The sequence below is a fragment of the Octopus bimaculoides genome, chromosome 2 (assembly GCF_046866305.1).
Source record: "Octopus bimaculoides isolate indiv1 chromosome 2, ASM4686630v1, whole genome shotgun sequence".
Taxonomy (NCBI): domain Eukaryota; kingdom Metazoa; phylum Mollusca; class Cephalopoda; order Octopoda; family Octopodidae; genus Octopus; species Octopus bimaculoides.
In genome coordinates, this window is record NC_142929.1 from 87,668,543 (window position 1) to 87,687,103 (window position 18,561).

Genomic DNA, 18,561 nt, shown 5'->3' on the forward strand with positions numbered 1-18,561 from the left:
TATATATATATGTATATATATATGTATATATATATATATACATATATATATATATATATATATATATACATATATATATATATATATATATGTATATATATATATATATATGTATATATATATATGTATATATATATATGTATATATATATATATACATATATATATATACATATATATATATATATATACATATATATATATATATATATATATATATATATATATATATATACATACATATATATATATATATATATATATATATATATACATATATATATATATATATATATATATATATATATACATATATATATATACATATATATATATACATATATATATATACATATATATATATACATATATATATATACATATATATATATACATATATATACATATATATATATACATATATATATATACATATATATATATATATACATATATATATATACATATATATATATACATATATATATATACATATATACATATACATATATACATATATATATATACATATATATATATACATATATACATATATATATACATATATACATATATATATATACATATATATATATACATATATATATATATATATATATATATATATATATATATATATATATATATATATATATATATATATATATATATATATGAAAGATTTTTATCATCTCTTTTGTTGTGATGTTTATACTACGATCCCACATCAATATGGATTGGAAGCCATTAAATTCTGGCTAGAAAAATACCCCAATGAGGTCCCGGAAAGAATAAAAAAAGAATTTATCATCGAAGGCCTTAAGTTTATCCTCCAAAATAACTTCTTAACTTTTAATAATATCTGCAGACAGGAATCAAGGACTGCAATGATTACTAAAGTTACCCCAACTCATGCCAATCTGGTGATGGCCTACCTAGAGCTACAAATCGATGAACAAGCCAAATCAAAATACAGCCCATCTTTCCACAAATACCTGTTGGAGAACTGGAAACACTACTTGGATGAGTGCCTCATCCTATGGTCTCACACATTCGACTAACTCAATGAATTCAAAAGTTTAATCAAGTGTCAAAAACTATATCCAATTTACAATGGAATATAGTCAAGACCAACTTCCATTTCTCGACATTCTTATTATAAAAAAAGCACAAACATTGAAACTGATATCCACTACAAAGCAACTGATTCCAAACAATACCGCCTGTTCACCTCCAATCACCCAAATCACACAAAGACAAACAACCCATTCAATCTAGCAAGAAGAATCTTAAATTTTAGTATGCGAAATAACTCCAAGAACTAAAGGCAATTCTTCTCGAAAGATAGTACTCAGCATCATTAGTTGACAATGGAATAGAACAGGCCAAGACAATCGATATCCAAGACTTATGAAAACTGAAACACCCTCAAGGTACATTAAATAGTTTTCCATATCTCTCAATACACAATCCAAGAAATACAGAAGCTTACATGATTATATACAAGAACATCCCACTACTGAGTCAAGACCCATGTCTAAAAAAATCACTTGAAACCTATAAAATAATAAAAAGCAAGAGACAATCCAAACTTACTCACCAATGCAAAATTACCCAACACAAGCCCAACACCCACCATCAAAAAATGTGGTAGATCTAACTGCAGGACTTGCATCCACCTCATTGAATGTACATTATACAAATTCCAGTCAGGACACATTTTTGTTATAAAAAATAACTTCACTTGCGCATCAAAGAATTTACTTTATGCTATTAGGTAGGAAGGGTGCCACAAGGACTACACAGGGCAGACTAGTCTTACCCTCAGAGATAGCATAACAGTCCACTGCCAACAACTGAGGGACCCCACCACAAGACACATACCACTTAGATATCTGTCCACAAAGCAAGTCTCCCAAATTCCTAGTTTTCCCACTATATCAATGCCCAGACAACACCACTGACCTACATGAATAAATAAGGAAAATATACTTATTAAAAAATACAGACCACAACTCAACATACTCTAACATACCCCTCAGGTATGATCCACAACAAGTACACACAGAAACACACACAGATGTACAAACACACAAACAAATACAATGCAAACCTCCCACACAAACGCACACATACATATACACAAACGCACAAACACAATATCACCATGCTCGAGCACAAACCCACAAACATTCCAAGAAAAAACACATACATATATACACATGCAATACAATTCTAACAATAACAACCAACACTCACGGACACACACACGTATGTAAACACGTACATGCACACACCTACCTGACAATTACAAGACACACACACAAACACACCCACAAACACACCCACCAATACACACACATACATACACACATATGTACACACAGACATATATACATGCAATACAATCCCAACAAACATTCACAGACACAATAACACGCACAACCCTAACAAATACAAGATACATAGACACACTCAAACACAACCACATGTATACACACACACTGCACAAACAACATAAACAAAACACTCACAATAATATACCCAAACATATGCATGCACTACACAGAATAATAACATACACACCTGCACTCACATGTACACACACACACTTTGCCACAACAAATATAGCACACACACAAACATACACACACACAGACACACACACACACACACGAACAAACACATACACACGTGCACACACACACACACACTTATGTAAACACATACATGCACACACCTACACAAACCGCCCTGACAATTATGAGACACTCACACAAAGACACCCACACGTATACATGCACACTGCACAAACAATACAAATAAAACACTCATAATAATACACCCAAACATATGCACACACTACACAATAACATACACTTGCACTCACACGTACACACACACTTCACCACAACAAATACTGCACACACACACACACAAACATACACATGCAGACGCACACATACACACACACATGAAAAACATATACACACATGCATGCACACATATACACGCATCATCCTGCTAAATATAAAACACACACATACACAAACCCATACACACCCACACTCTAAGACCAATCAAAACACCCACACACAAACACAAATATATACACACACACACACATAGAAACATGCACAGAGACACATACACACACACACCATTTTGAACTCTAAGACCAGTCCCAAAAACTACTGCACCATGACAGACTAGTCCAAAAACAAAAAAAAAATCCTTTTGATTTCACAATGCTCTCTCCCACCAACCTCACACACTATGTCTAAAAATAGTAAACATTTCTCATACACACACTACAAGACAGAAGGTTGGTCATTCCCCAAAAATTCTGCATAAATACTTAAATATATTTCCTTCTGTATATATGCTGCTTATACAACCATGATTTTTGATCAACTTAAAATAATTATAAATTTATTTTATTACCTATTTTGAACACTTTCATGCAAACTGTTTAAACAAAAAGCCCCTCTTAACATTTTCTTATCATTGTCAAAGATTCTATTTTTTAACATTTTCTTATCATTATCAAAGACTGTATAACTATTTCAATACAATTATGATAACCATTTTTTAACACAGCAAAGCTTATACAAAACTTTACATTTTACTTTTGACAAACGCTTTTTAAAAAAAGTGAAACCAGTCACGTCAATAAATATCTTTAAAAGACCTCTGCATTTTCAAACCTTTCCTATATATTTTCACTTGTGCGGTACCTTGCAAGTTTACTTTGTTATATATACATGTATATATGCATATATATTTACACATGTGTATATCATCATCATCGTTTAATGTCTACTTTCCATGTTGGCATGAGCTGGACGGCTTGACTGAGGACTGGTGAGCCAGAGGTTGCACCAGGCTCAATCTGGTCTGGCAAAGTTTCTTCAGCTGGATGCCTTTCCTAATGCCAACCACTCCAACAGTATAGTGGGTGCTTTTTATGTGCCACCAGCACGAGGAACAATCAGGCGGTCCTGGCAACGACCACACTCACAAAGTGTTTTTACGTGCTACCTCCACGGGAGCCACTTCGGCAGCACTGGCAACGACCATGTTCGAATGTTGTTTTTCATATGCCACCAGCACATGTGCCGGTAAGGCGACACTGGCAACCATCATGCTCGAATGGTGTTTTTCACGTGTCATCGGCATGGGATCCAAACCGTAGCCCTGGCAACAACCACGCCCGTATGTTTTTTTAACATACCACTGGCACAAATGCCAATCAGGCAGTACTGTCATCAGCCATGTCAGCAATTTTTGTTTACACTTGCCTCAACAGGTCTTCGCAAGCAAAGTTCATTGTCCAATGAATGAAGGGTACTCATAAGTGGCCTGATTACACCCCACGTTCGGTTGTGCTTTTAACGTTCCACTGGCACAAGTGCCAATCAGGTGCTACCATCATCAGCCAAGTCGACAATTATGATTTTGATTTCATTTGCCTCAATAGATCTTCGCAAGCAAGATTTAGTGTCAAATGAATGAGGGGTATTTATAAATACATAAATGGTCTGGTTACACCCACTGGCAAGGGTCATGGGCTATGGTCTTACTTGGCTTGTCAGGTCTTCTCAAGCACAGCATATCTCCAAACATCCCAGTCACTACTAATTGCATCGGTGAGGCCCAATGTTCGAAGGTCATGCTTCACCACCTCATCCCAGGTTTTCCTGGGTCTACCTCTTCCACAAGTTCCCTCAACCGCTAGGGTGTGGCACTTTTTAACTCATTGATTCGCAACACATGACGATACCAGTGCAGTCATCTCTCTTGCACACATCTGATGCTTCTTAAATCTAACTTTTCTCTCAGGGTGCTTACACTCTGTCGCGTATGCACACTGACATTACACATCCATCAGAGCATACTTGCTTCATTCCTTGCAAGCTTATGCATGTCCTCAGCAGTCATGGTCCAGGTTTCACTGCCATATAGCATGGCAGTTCGCACACATGCGTCATACTCGCTCAAATATTTTTTCACATGCCACCAGCACAAGAACCAGTGAAGCGACGCTAGTAGCGATCACGCTCGAATGGTGCTTTTTATGTGCCACTGGCATGGAAGCCAGTCAGCTGCTCTGGCAACGATCATGGTCGGATGGTGCTCTAGCGCTCCACTGGCACGGGTGCCAGTCATCGATTTCGATTTCACTTGCCTCAAGCACAGTTTAGGAAAGGTAAGCATAAGTGGGCTGGTTACACCCCTGGCATAACCCACGGGTTATGGTCTCAAAGCATATTTTCAAAGGTCTCAGTCACTAGTCGTTGTCTCGGTGAAGCCTAATGTTCGAAGATTGTGCTTCACCAACTCATCCCAGGTCTTCCTGGGTCTACCTCTTCAACAGGTTCCCTCAACCGCTAGGGTGTGGCACTTTTTCACACAGCTATCCTCATCCATTCATACCACATGACCATACCAGCACAGTCGTCTCTTGCACACCACATCTGATTCTTCTTCGGTCTAACTTTTCTCTCAAGGTACTTACACTCTGTCAAGTATGCACACTGACATTACACATCCAGCGGAGCATACTAGCTTTAAACCTTGCAAGCTTACACATCCTCAGCAGTCACGGCCCATGTTTCACTGCCATGTAGCATGGCTGTTTGTACACATGCGTCATACAGTTTACCTTTTACTCTGAGCGAGACACCCTTTGTCACCAACAGAGGTAGAAGCTCTCTGAACTTTGCCAAAGCTATTCTTATTCTAGCAGCTACACTTTCAGTACACCCATCCCTGCTACTGACTTGGTCACCTAGGTAATGGAAGCTATCAACTACTTCTAGTTTTTCTCCTTGGAATGTGGCAGAAGCTGTTTTCTGCACATTTTCAATGTTTATTGCTCCTGAACATCTGCCACATACAAAAACTATCTTCCTAGTTAACCTTCCTTTGATATTGCTGCACCTCTTATGTGTCCATAGGTTACGTAAATTTCATCCATCTATTTGGCTATAGAAATGCTTGTGCAAAACAACTTTTTGCGCTGCCCTGATTATACATAGCAGGGTAATCACTTTTCGCAGGAGCTAGGACGGCAATTTGTGATGAAGCAATTGCTGGCAATTTTTTTTGCTAGTTTAGCCAGAATTCTATCAGATTGGGCAGAAGATGTTGATGCATCATTTTGCATTATGTTCAAAGTAGCTTCTGGAATGTGGTGAATTGCTGCACTCTGTTGCTGTCATTTTAAACCAGTTGCTGTCTTTCCCCAGCAAACTCTCTTCTTTGGAGGTATAATCTATGTATATATTAAACAGAACAACAAAAGTTATAATAGATGGCAGGGTCGATACTTTTCACATATCTGTCATTTTTCAGATTAACACCCGCACGATTACCCAACCCTAATCCTAACACTAACCCTAAATCCTAACCCTAAAACCCTAACCCTGACCCTAAAACCGTAACTATAACACTAATCCTAACCCTAACCGTAACCCTATCCCTAAACCCTAACCCTGACCCTAAAACCCTAGTGAAAATCGTGGTATATTTACAAAACATTGACGAACATGAGTAATATTTTACTGAATGATTGTGTACTTGCACGTGTATGCGTTTGAGAGCAAGAGAGGAAGAGGTAGAGAGAGGGGGAGAAAGGAATAGAGGTAGTTAAAAGTTTTCTTAAGACGGCTTCTCTTCACTGCCTATTACTTCATTAGAAATCTACGGATGCACATACGCTCATAATAGAGAAAAATGAAACAAATATGGACGACTTGCTCTGAAACACCACCGAGTGGGGAACACTTCTCAAAAATAACCTGCAGTTGTTTCCTTCAAAATTCCTACATGCTTGAAATGTACATGCATCAAGGTATATTTGTAGAAAATTTCACGAAAAAATATTCATTTTCCTGGAATTTAAGTGGAATTTCCGAAAATTGTACCCCACCCCTCTCCCAAAACACTTTCACCGAAAATTTTTGTATATTCGGAATCTACATAATAAATAATATATGCATAGAAAATTTCATTAAAAAATATTCATTTTTCTGAAAGTTATGACCTTCCAAAGTCGGGGGTTACAACTCTGTAGTTATGCCACATTGACGAACATGAGTTATATTTTTGTGAATGATTGTGTTTACTTGCACGTGTATGCACTTGAGAGAGCGAGAGAATGGGAGCAATGTGCATGTTGTTGTCACAGATCACGTATGTGTGGTTTTACGTATCAATGTTATGAAAAATAGGTAAAGAATACTGAGAGGAAAGTTTAATCTATGACTTTGTGTGTATCACTTTCTCTCTCTCTCCCTCTTTTACTCTTACTCTCTATATTATATGTTGAGAACATGTGTAAGAACGTCGTTCCAGGTAGAAGGGAAGAAATATAAAAGTTGCTAGAAACAACAGCCAAATCTCCCTTAAATCACACAAAATAAACGAAATTTAAAAAATCTAATTACTGCACTGGAAAGTTCACATCGAGAAAATTCCATTGACGTAAAAATTTTTACGAAAAAGTGGAAAATGTGGATTTCTATAGATGCAACACACACACACACACACACTCACAAACTCAGCTATATAGATATAGATTCATATATATATATATATATATATATATATATATATATATATATATATAATATGAAAGGAGGATTATATAGAGAACATGTTCTCCTAGTGTATAACAGTAGAGCCAAAAGAAAGAGAGGAAAAATGAGAGAGGAACTACAAAAATGTTGGTTTATCTATCACATTTGAGGAAAGTTATTCTAAAGCAAATTTTTCAGATGTAACTTTAGACCTTGATAATTCAACCTATTCTCCATTCAACCTATTCCATATTCATATACCTAATGAATATCTTAAATATATAAATATTAATTCAAATTATCATATATCATTACTTAAAAGTATCGTAAATAGTATATCTACTAGAATATCTAACCTATCTTATAATGAAGAAATTTTAAAAAATCATGCCAATTATTACAATCAAGCTTTAGCTGCTAGTGGATTCAAACAAAATATTAAATACATAAAGGATAATAAACTAAAAATTTACAGAGCACAAATGGAATTAAACAAAACTACATGTGATACTAAACTAAGAAATAAAGATAACCTTAACTATAACAATAATATGCAATTAATACAAAATGAGAAAACTTCTACACAACACAATTCAAAACCTAGAAAAAAATAATGATAGACAAAGAACTATATATAATAACAATAAATACTCAGTGAAAAAAATACAAATCCCAAAACCAATATATAAATGTGATAAACTACCTAATAGGAGTGAAAAGAGAGAAATTATTTGGTACACACCTCCATTTTCATTAAATGTTAAGGGTTTAGCAAAAAAAGTTTTTAAATATAGTTAAGAAAAACTTTCTTAGCAATCATAAGTATCACCACATATTTAATAGATCATCAATTAAAATATCCTTCTCTACAACACCAAACATAGAATCTATTATCACGTGTTCGAGTAAAAGAAAAATTAACAAATATAAAAACAGCTGTAATAATAATAACAATAATAATAAGATAAGAAGTAACAATAGGAGTATATATATATAATACTCAAAATACTGGAACACCTAACAATAATATTGATATAACAAAACCCAAGCAAAATTCTAACTACCATACATTTGAAAATATAGAAAATGCCACAGGCTAATAAAAAATAAAAATAATAATTCACAAACAATAAATGTATCTAACTCCACAATAAATAATACTACAAGAAATTCATACACCACAAATAATCATAATAATAGTAGGCACCATTCATCTGAACAGAAATATAATAATAAAAATAAAAACTGCTCATGTAAAAATAAAAACAAAGAATTATGCCCTTTAAAAGGCAACTGTAGAAGATTTAACGTCATATACAAATGCATAGTTACACTAACTAATAATTCAAATAATATAGTATATATAGGGAGTTCTGTTAATTTTAAACAAAGACTTTAACACACATACACTCCTTTAAGCCGAATATAGCTACTAATACCACATCATTAGCTACATATATACATAAACTTAAGAAAAACAAAGTTAACTATAGATTAGATTGGTGAATAATAGATTCAACCATACCATACATACATAAATCTAATAGTTGCTGTCTCTGTATGAAGGAATCACTATATATATTATTATATAAACATAAGAACTTAATAAATTGTCAATCAAAGGCACTTTCAACATGTAGACGTAGGTTTTATAAAACCTTTAAATATTATAGGAGATCTAATAAAGATATAGATTAGTGACTATATATAGTGTTTTTTTGTGTGTGATATCAAAATATAAGGTGATACATACAAATAGATTGATAGATAAATTAATTACATTAAATAAATATTGAATAGATATTCTTAGAATTAGAACCCATGCACATCTAATCTATAACAAATGGACAGTTACAATTGCATTAAATTTTAAAATTCAAATTAGCATCTTCCAATTATACAAATGAAAATATAAAAGAAATACTTGATCAATTTATAATTTTATAATTTCACATAAAGAACCTTCTACATCTGAAATATCGTGGTTTTTGTAAGTTATTTCATCGTTATTGGTATTGGTTAAGTTTGCATTATTCGTTTAGTAATTTCTTGTTATTATTGTTGTTGAACTTTTGATATCTGTGTTCTGTGTTCAACAGACGTAGAGAACTGTTGTTCCCTTCCATAAGGGGGAGGGGAATAATTATTTGTGCATTTTTACTACAATCCTGTTTTTGAAAAAAATAAACATTGAAGACATGTCTTCAAATGAAAAAACTCTTGAAAAAATAATGAATTCCTCAGTATCTGTGAATGATAAAATGAATAATTCTTCTGTAAAAGATGCAAACCAAATTGAAAATCAAAAACAGATTATTTTACTGCTGCGGCAGGTATTAAAAAAAAATTTTTTAATTGTGTGTTGAACCAGGTGTGTTATTGCAACACAAAAATGTTTGCAAGGGAGGGTTTCGATGCCAGGGCCACCCTTCCAAACGAACTAATAGAACCCAAAACATAATTATTATCCTTAAATCCAAGATAATTAAAGAAAAGAAAATCAAAAAGGTTACTAACAAACAAATAGAAAAATGCTTACAGCCGATATGGCAAGATGTCGAGTTTCTAGCAAGAGGGAAAAGGTATGTGACGGTGGTCGTATACTTCAAAGATGAAGAAAAAGCAATGAAATACTAGATACAACCATTAAAAACAAATGAGATAGTGCCACTAGTGATGTACCTAGGTAGGCGCACGTAGAAAGTATCAATAGAGGAAATATCACTGAAAGTGGATGTCACTTGGCTATGCTCAGCCCTACTAATGGGGCTGGAGGACAAGATAAAAGTGATAGAAGCAACAAGAATCCAGCAACAGAACTGGCGGGGCTAAGGACTGGAAGTCATCATCCAGGCAGCCACCCCATACCCTGGAAGATATAGTCATAAATATCCACATAGATGGTAGAGGGGAGAAAACCCCGATGCTACGAGTGTGGTGAAAAGGGTCACATTTGAGCAAACTTCCCCACCCACAAAGAAAAAGAAAGTCATGAACAGCAAAACCAAAAGAATGACCAGCAGGACCCCGGCACTGAGAATGCTCAACAAGCTGGTGACAAGGCCCAAAAAACCATCAAAAAGGAAAAATTACAATTTTACCTCACCCACCCCCAGCACAAATAAGAAAAAAAACCCAGCTGCAAACACACAAGAAGAAACCACCCTCCCCACCACTACTCCCCCCCCAAATTCAATAATATTGGATTCCTCCCCATCTAATCCCGGATATCAGACGATATCCCCTCCCCCCAATGCTGAGGCTCACCTCCCTCCCTACAGTGCTGACTTTCCCCCCTCCTGGCCTTCACCTTTCATCCAATCCCACCCTACATCCACTCCCCCAAACCTAGAAAGATTGTCCCCCCTCATCCAGCCCAAAGAAAATGGAATTTAAAATAGTTATGGTGGCAATAAACACCCAAAATAAACAATTAACCCACAAAATGGAAAGAGTTCCTACAGCGAACATATTTAAACATTACCATAAAATCCCTGACAATGTAACCATCTATCAAATAGATGAAATGAACTATCGGATTCTAAAAGAATACTACCCAACAGACATAGGTCCTCTGAGACTGGATTTTAACAAATCCATGTACGAGGACTTATGTCAAAGCACCACCCCACGAACCCGGGAAAAGGAGAAAACCACTGACTAAGGTAAGTCGATGTCTTGCATTCATGTAGAGTGCATAAATGTGCATGGCCTGATGTCAAGCTGGAAGCAAGGATGCCTCCTAAATGACATCAGGTCAAGGGATTTACATGTTGTTTTTGCTACAGAAACCCAGTTGAGGGGGCCAAGAGATCTGCTCCTGCTGTTTGACGGTTACGAGAGTATTTTCTCTCCGAGCTGTCCTCCTAGCAGGAGTGGACTGTTGGTCCTGTTAAAAAGAAACTGGATTTCTGAGAAAAAGTTGATTTTTTTCAGATCCAGAAGGTAGGCTGGTCGTCATCGACTTGACATTCAGCCTTTGTAAAACTATCAGACTGGTTGCAATTTATGCACTCCACCATACAACTGGGCAAAGTGATTATTTTCAGAACCTGGAGAAGTTTCTTGGTACATCGCATCCTTTAGTTGTGCTAGGAGACTATAACACAATCTGTGACGCACGCGTGGATTATGTTGGCTCCTGTACAGGTAGGAAAGGTAATGCTTGCTTCCAGGATCTACTAAGACATTTTGAGCTGGTAGATCCATATAGGCTGGAATATCTAAATGCTCCATTGTGGACATGGTCAAGTAGTGACGGATCTTCCAGGTCGTACATAGATAGAGTGTTAATTAGAAAAGTAGATAGAAAGATAGCTAGGTGTACACAGAACATGGTCAGCTACAGTGATCACAAGATGGTCACCTGTAAGCTTGACATAGATAAATTACATAGAGGTGCCGACTACTGGAAACTTAATACGTCCCTTTTGGCTTTTAAGGAGCACAGAGACCAGATTAAGATGTTGATTCAGAGGACATTAACTGGATCCATTATAAATAACAAATGGTGGTATGCCCTCAAGAGAGCCATTGAACACGTACATTCAGGCTGAAGACCCCGGATAATTTTCAGAAGTCTTTGGCTTGGCAGTGTTACCGCAGAGCCTTACCTGTTTGGGACAAACTCTCAAGGCACGGATGCCTGGATACTCCGATCTGTCCAAGATGTGGGCGGGACAGGGAAACTGTTCTGCACGCTATTGTTCAGTGTCTGGAGGTGTCAGATGTGTGGGTTTACGCCGAACAACTGTTGTCAAGTGGAGGAAGAGTACAGCTGTCAACTGAAATCTATAGTAAAAATTAACCCGCCGGATTTCTTAATGAAAGAAGGTAAGAATTGTTTTCTCTCTGCGAGACAGGTGATATGGAAGACAAGAATGAGAGGGTTGAGGTCAGGCAACTTCATTTCTGGCCCTAATTTGGTAAATTTCTTCATTTTTCACCTTAAAAGACAAATAGGGCTGGAGAGGAGATGCCTGACTAAGGAAGTGTTTGATAACAGATGGAAGAATGTTGCACAAATGTCGCGTATGAAAGGTCCCTCGTGAATGCGACATAGGTTATAACCCGGGTCAGTGGTGAGGCGGGATTCATGGTGTGCGTATTGAACCTGCCCCCACTCCATCCGTAATGTCTTTTGTTTATGTCCTAACATTCGCTATCATTATAAATTCAGTAAATTTTTTAAATGACCCCATCCGCGTATTAAATGTTAAATCATTCGATTTCATTGTATTGTCTTTATCTATGTATATCCTTCATGGAAAATAAAAAATAATTTATAATTATACATAAAATTTTCACATATATTTTATTCTATATTATCTAAATCTATGAACTATATTTGGAATACAGGACAATATAATGGATTTTATACATAATTATTATAGAGACTCTGCCTCTATCTAAATATTATAAGTCCACTCACATATGCACATAAAATTGCATGTGTACCTATATGTATATAAAACATACATATGGAAGCAATGAGAAAAAGCTGAACAAAAATGATAATAATATTATATTACTTTACAGCAAGCAGATAAGGACTAATCTTATCCAAATAATTCATTCAATCATTAATAAACGTTTCACGTCTAATAAATATAGTACTATAATTAATAATAAAATAATACGGATTGGATTTTCAGTAACTAAAAACGTATTTAGACATATATCCTCTTTAATAATGTAAAACTTGATACGTATTACACAAATAGAAATAATCCCCCTCCAAATAAGAACACAATATCCGAAGAAGCAAAAGTGCCAGACATATTATATCTAGACAACACATATACAATAATACAAATAATAATAAATAATAATAAATAATAATATACATATATATATATATATATATACATATATATATATATATATATCTATATATATATATATATATATATAACTATTTCAATGATTTCTGTGATTGGAAGGTTAAAGAAAAATGTAAGTTTAAGAATTACTGTATATGTAAAAACCTAGTATACTAAGCAACTGTTCAAGCGGAAGATAAATATTTCTATTATGTCGGAACAATCCTGTTATGTGAAATCTCAATTTGTGAATCATGAGACTTCCTTTAGAAATGCTAATAAAAAAAATAGCACTGGCCTAAGTAAATTTATCTGTAAACTAAAAGATAGGGCTTATTCTTTGTAAGCCTAGCACTGGTAAAATAAGTACTAGGCTGTAAAACAGTAAGTCCTGGGGTCGATTTTTTCAACTAAAATCCCTTTAAGGCGGTGCTCCAGCATAACCGTAGTCAAATTGGCTGAATGATATGTGTGTGTGTGTGTGTGTGTGTGTGATAGATGTATATGAATATGTGTGTATACACACATACATACGAATTTAAATACACAACCAAAACAGCTACTAATAGTTTCATGCTTTTCTGACATTTGAACAGGCATATTTATAAAATACGCTATGCATCTTAATGCAACCTTTCAGGCTGTTTATGCATTATACATATTTTAAAAACAAGGATGCCAAACAGTAAGGAAATATACATGTATGTATATGTACACAGAAATATCTATATACATACACATATATATGTATATACATACATATGTATATATATATTGTTTGATGTATTGATGGGATCGCATAATAGTGCAAACATCTGTGATCTTATGGGTCTCTTTGTATTAAATACACTGAGATCAAAGTTCCCATCCCATGATGTTGGTGTATATGAGACGATGGGATGGAATGGCTGTGATGGTCACGCTCTTGATAAATGCAGGAAAAATCACATTGATACCTTTAGTTAATTAGGCCTCAAAATCTCTATTACTAGTAATCTGTTGATTTTTTTAGATGTTTCCCTTGATTTAAACTCCCGCTCTTATAAACCATATTATAAGCCAAATGAGAAGGTCTCATACATACCTAAACAGTCCTGTCACCCACCTATAGTCTTTAAAAGTTTGATAGCTAACATTAGTAATAAGATATAAAATCTTTTAAACAAATATTTGGTAAGACAGCCCCCTATTATAACAATGCCCTAACTAACAGCAGCTTCAAACATAAAATATATTACAACTCTTTAAGTAAAAATACGAATCAGGAAAATAGACCAAAAAATAGACCTAGGAAAATAATTTGGCTCACCCTTCCTTTCTCCATTACTGTTAAGACTAATGTAGGCAAGAAATCTCTGTCTCTTTTAGATAAACATTTTACAATAAATCATAAATACTGGAAAATTTTTAACAGACACTCAATAAAAATACCATACAGCTGCTGCTCAATATGAAGAACAATATAACTCACAAAAGTCATCAAGAGACTCGCCTCCCAGTTGTAATTGTTGAGACCATGAACCTTGCCCACTTGACTAACTGTATATAAGCTCCATCATATGCTCCATAACAAATCAGTTGAAAAGAAGAATTACATTGGGTTATGTGAGGGCAAATACAAGAGATGTTATGCAAACAACTTATCTTCTTTCTGACACACTGATAAAAGTAATACAACTAAGTTGGCTAGCAACATATGGAATTTGAAGAGCAGCTCCACACCACATACAATTAAGTAAAGAATAGTGGAAAAATCTAAGCCAAATGTTAATGGTTCTAAGAAATGCAACTTATGCATAGCATATTCTTCTTACATCCAACACTTCCAACACACTGCTAAATTTATGATTTGAAATTCTTGGCATGTGTAGTCACATGGACAAGTTTCTTTTATCAAACTGGAAGGCAATACCCACTCTGGATTGAGTTTTCTGTTATTTTGTTCTTAACCTTTTGTATTTAATGAGCTTTCTGCAATCAGAGAGGACAAGGATCTTAGTTTGTCTGATTTCATTTCCTTTTTCTCGTTCCATTTTTTTGCACTACATCTTTCATGTTTTTTTCTTATTTTCATACTTTCCAGCATCCTAGTTTTTAAAATATATATAACGCATAAACAGAACCTCAAAGATTGCTTTTAGATACATCGCATATTTTATAAATAAGTATCATAAAAACATGAAACTATTAGTAGCCTTTCTAGTTGTGTGTTTCAACTGATATTTATCTCCCACCAGATGGAGTACTTTTTGAATCTACCTCTATTGGATCTATATATATATATATAGGTGCACAGGTGTGCCTGTGTAGTAGGAAGTTTGTTTCCAACCCAAATGGTTCCGGGCTCAATCTCACTGCATGGCACTCTGGGCGAATGTCTTATGCTGTAGCCCTAATCTGACCAAAGTCTCGTGAGTGGATTTGGTAGAAGGAAACTGAAAAAAGGCCCATTGTATAAGTCTATATACTATATATATATATATATATATATATATATATAGTGTGTGTATACCTGTCATGCAAGGCCACCTGACTGTAGAACATCTGCCTCAACAAAAATTGCATCTGACTCATGTGAACATGGAATAATGGACATGGTGATGATGGATATGTTTATATATATATATATATATGTATGTATGTATGTATATGTTACAGAGTTATCATTACTTAAAATCCACAGACATGCTATTTTACACTCATTAGTTATTAGCATATGTCCGTACCACTGCAGTAGCCTCTCCTGTACACACTCTCAGCTCAATTGTGACAGCCTCTCATGCATCCAATGGATTTCTATCAAACTGCTGCAGCTATTCAACTCAGTTTTTTTGTATGAAGATGGAAACCCTTAAGTTTAATAAAAATTTAAATCAGATCATTACCTCCAATTCTGATGGATCATATTTTCCTCCGGAAGAGTATTCAGGGAGAGCTTTTGAAGTTCTATGATGATAATTGTAATTTCTTACTAAGAAAAAAAACATAAATTGTATTATAAAATTTATTTAGATAGTAAAATTAGTTATATGACACTGACTAGCAATGGGAGAACAAGTAGCGAGAAGTATTTCAGATAAACTTGAAAAATAACTAATATTTTTAGTGTGATATGTACGGTTATAAAAAAAAAAAAATGGTTTAACCTATACAACATAAATTCTCCACACATAAATCAGACATTCATACTGATATGAAATTACAGACTGCTTTTTTACTTATCCCTTCACCACACACACACACACACACACACACACACACACACAATGTAGTTGTATGAACTATGAAGGAGTGTTCAGCTTCAAAAATATCACCCTTACCACCACCACACCATTTTATGATCACTTTTCATTACTGACATGGATTGGGTAGGTTGTCATAGTCCATCTCTGTTTTATTTGAAGCTACTGTCCATTTAGATGTGGTCATGGACCATGTTATGCATATACATTCTATTTTTGTGGTGTGAATTGTATGGTTGGATGTCTTTCCAACATCAACAACTTTACAGAGTGTACTGGGTGCATTTAATCATGGCACTAGCACCAGAAATAGTGTATCATTCTCAGAAAGACTAAAGAAACCTCTCTGCCTTTCAGTATTACCATTTATCTATTTCAAATAAAACTAAAGAAAGTTACTTCTTTCTATAGAGTCAATGACCGTCCATTATTATGTTGTGTATGTATGTGTGTATGCTTGAGATGCTCAAGATCGGATTTTTGGCAGATTTCACAGAGAAAACCCAACTTCAGTGGTCAAAGTTTTTCTGAATGCTTGCTTGGTCTTGATAGCCTCTCATAACTGCCTTACCAAGTTGGCATAGAACTCTCCATTGATGGTGTGATCATTTTGAAAAGAGTCAATAAACACAATGCCTTTTGCATTCCAAAACACTGAGGCCATCACCTTCCCTGTAGATAAAACGACCTTCCTTTCTTTGGAGCAGGTGAAGAGAAGTGTTTCCACTGGATGGATTGCCTCTTTGCTTCTGGTTCAAAGTGATGAAGCCAACACATATCCTATGTTAGGAAATGTTCAAGGAAACTAGCTGGATCTGCCTCAAACAACATCAGATATTCCTGTAATGTAATCAACCTGGTGTGTTTTTGATCAAATATCAAAAGATGTGGCACCCACCAAGCAGAAACCTTCATCATGCTAGGTTCATTGTGCAAAATATTCTCCACTCTCTCATGGGATATGCTAATAACATTAACTATTTGGTTTATAGTCAATCGCCTGTCATCCTTCACCATGAGGTGAACACAATCAATGTTTTCCTCAGTGGTGGCAGCTGCAGGACATCCAGACCATGGGTCTTCTCAAGACTCTGTCTTCCTCTGTTAAACTGAGCTGCCAGTTTTACATTGTTGATAAGGCTGGAGTGTCATCCCCTGATGTATCAACCATGTCAGCATGAATGTCCTTGAGAGTTAAACTCTTTATCTGCAGGTACTTGATTACTACACAACATCAAATTTTGTCAATTTTCAAGACAAATTGCTAATAATTGCATTTGAAGTTTCTCTGAACAACCAGATGTCAGTTTATCCAGAAAGAAACACTGCAGTTATTAATAAGAAGACTTGAAATTACTGCAAGCAAGATTCTCCTTTGTTGTTAGCCTGTGAACTTTTCAGCCCACTCTTGAACATATGGAAAATTTTTTTCTACACTTGCTCATTTTGAAAGATGTGCAAATGTGTTAGACAGTGCTGCATCATTGTAGTTCAGAGTCAGGTGTTCAAATGGCAAAGTGCACTGAATGTTCTCTCAATTGATGCAAAGACAGAATAAGCTGTGAGAGAACTTTGCCATTTGAAAACCTGGCTCCGTACAACAATGTGCTATAATGCAAGTGCATGAAAACTTGTACAATGAAAATGCTTTGCACATCCTCATGGAAAGTTTCATTGCCAAAACAAGAGTAGAACATTTTTTGGAATGATTTGAAGCACTTTCCCATATGTACAAAACAGAATAAGCTGCATTAGCATCAACATTTGCTAGAACTAATAACAGCATCAGAAGCTCTCCATTTTTCAATAATGCCATGCAATGATTTGGGCAGGCCACATGCCAGCAAGGAGTTTGATTTGTGATGACAGTGAGGGCAAGTCAAATAAAGAAGGCAGGTATTTTGCAAGTTCTTTT

The 18,561-nt window shown here is 35.0% G+C and overlaps 1 protein-coding gene across 1 annotated transcript in view; it reads right to left on the reverse strand.

The window, feature by feature from the left end:
* LOC106874321 (uncharacterized) overlaps positions 1-18,561 on the reverse strand; it is a 456,333-nt gene that overhangs the window by 417,349 nt on the left and 20,423 nt on the right. Inside the window, exon 3 of the mRNA XM_089338627.1 lies at positions 16,290-16,375. Coding sequence (XP_089194753.1) covers positions 16,290-16,375 — 86 coding nt within the window. The remainder of the gene's footprint in view (positions 1-16,289; positions 16,376-18,561) is intronic.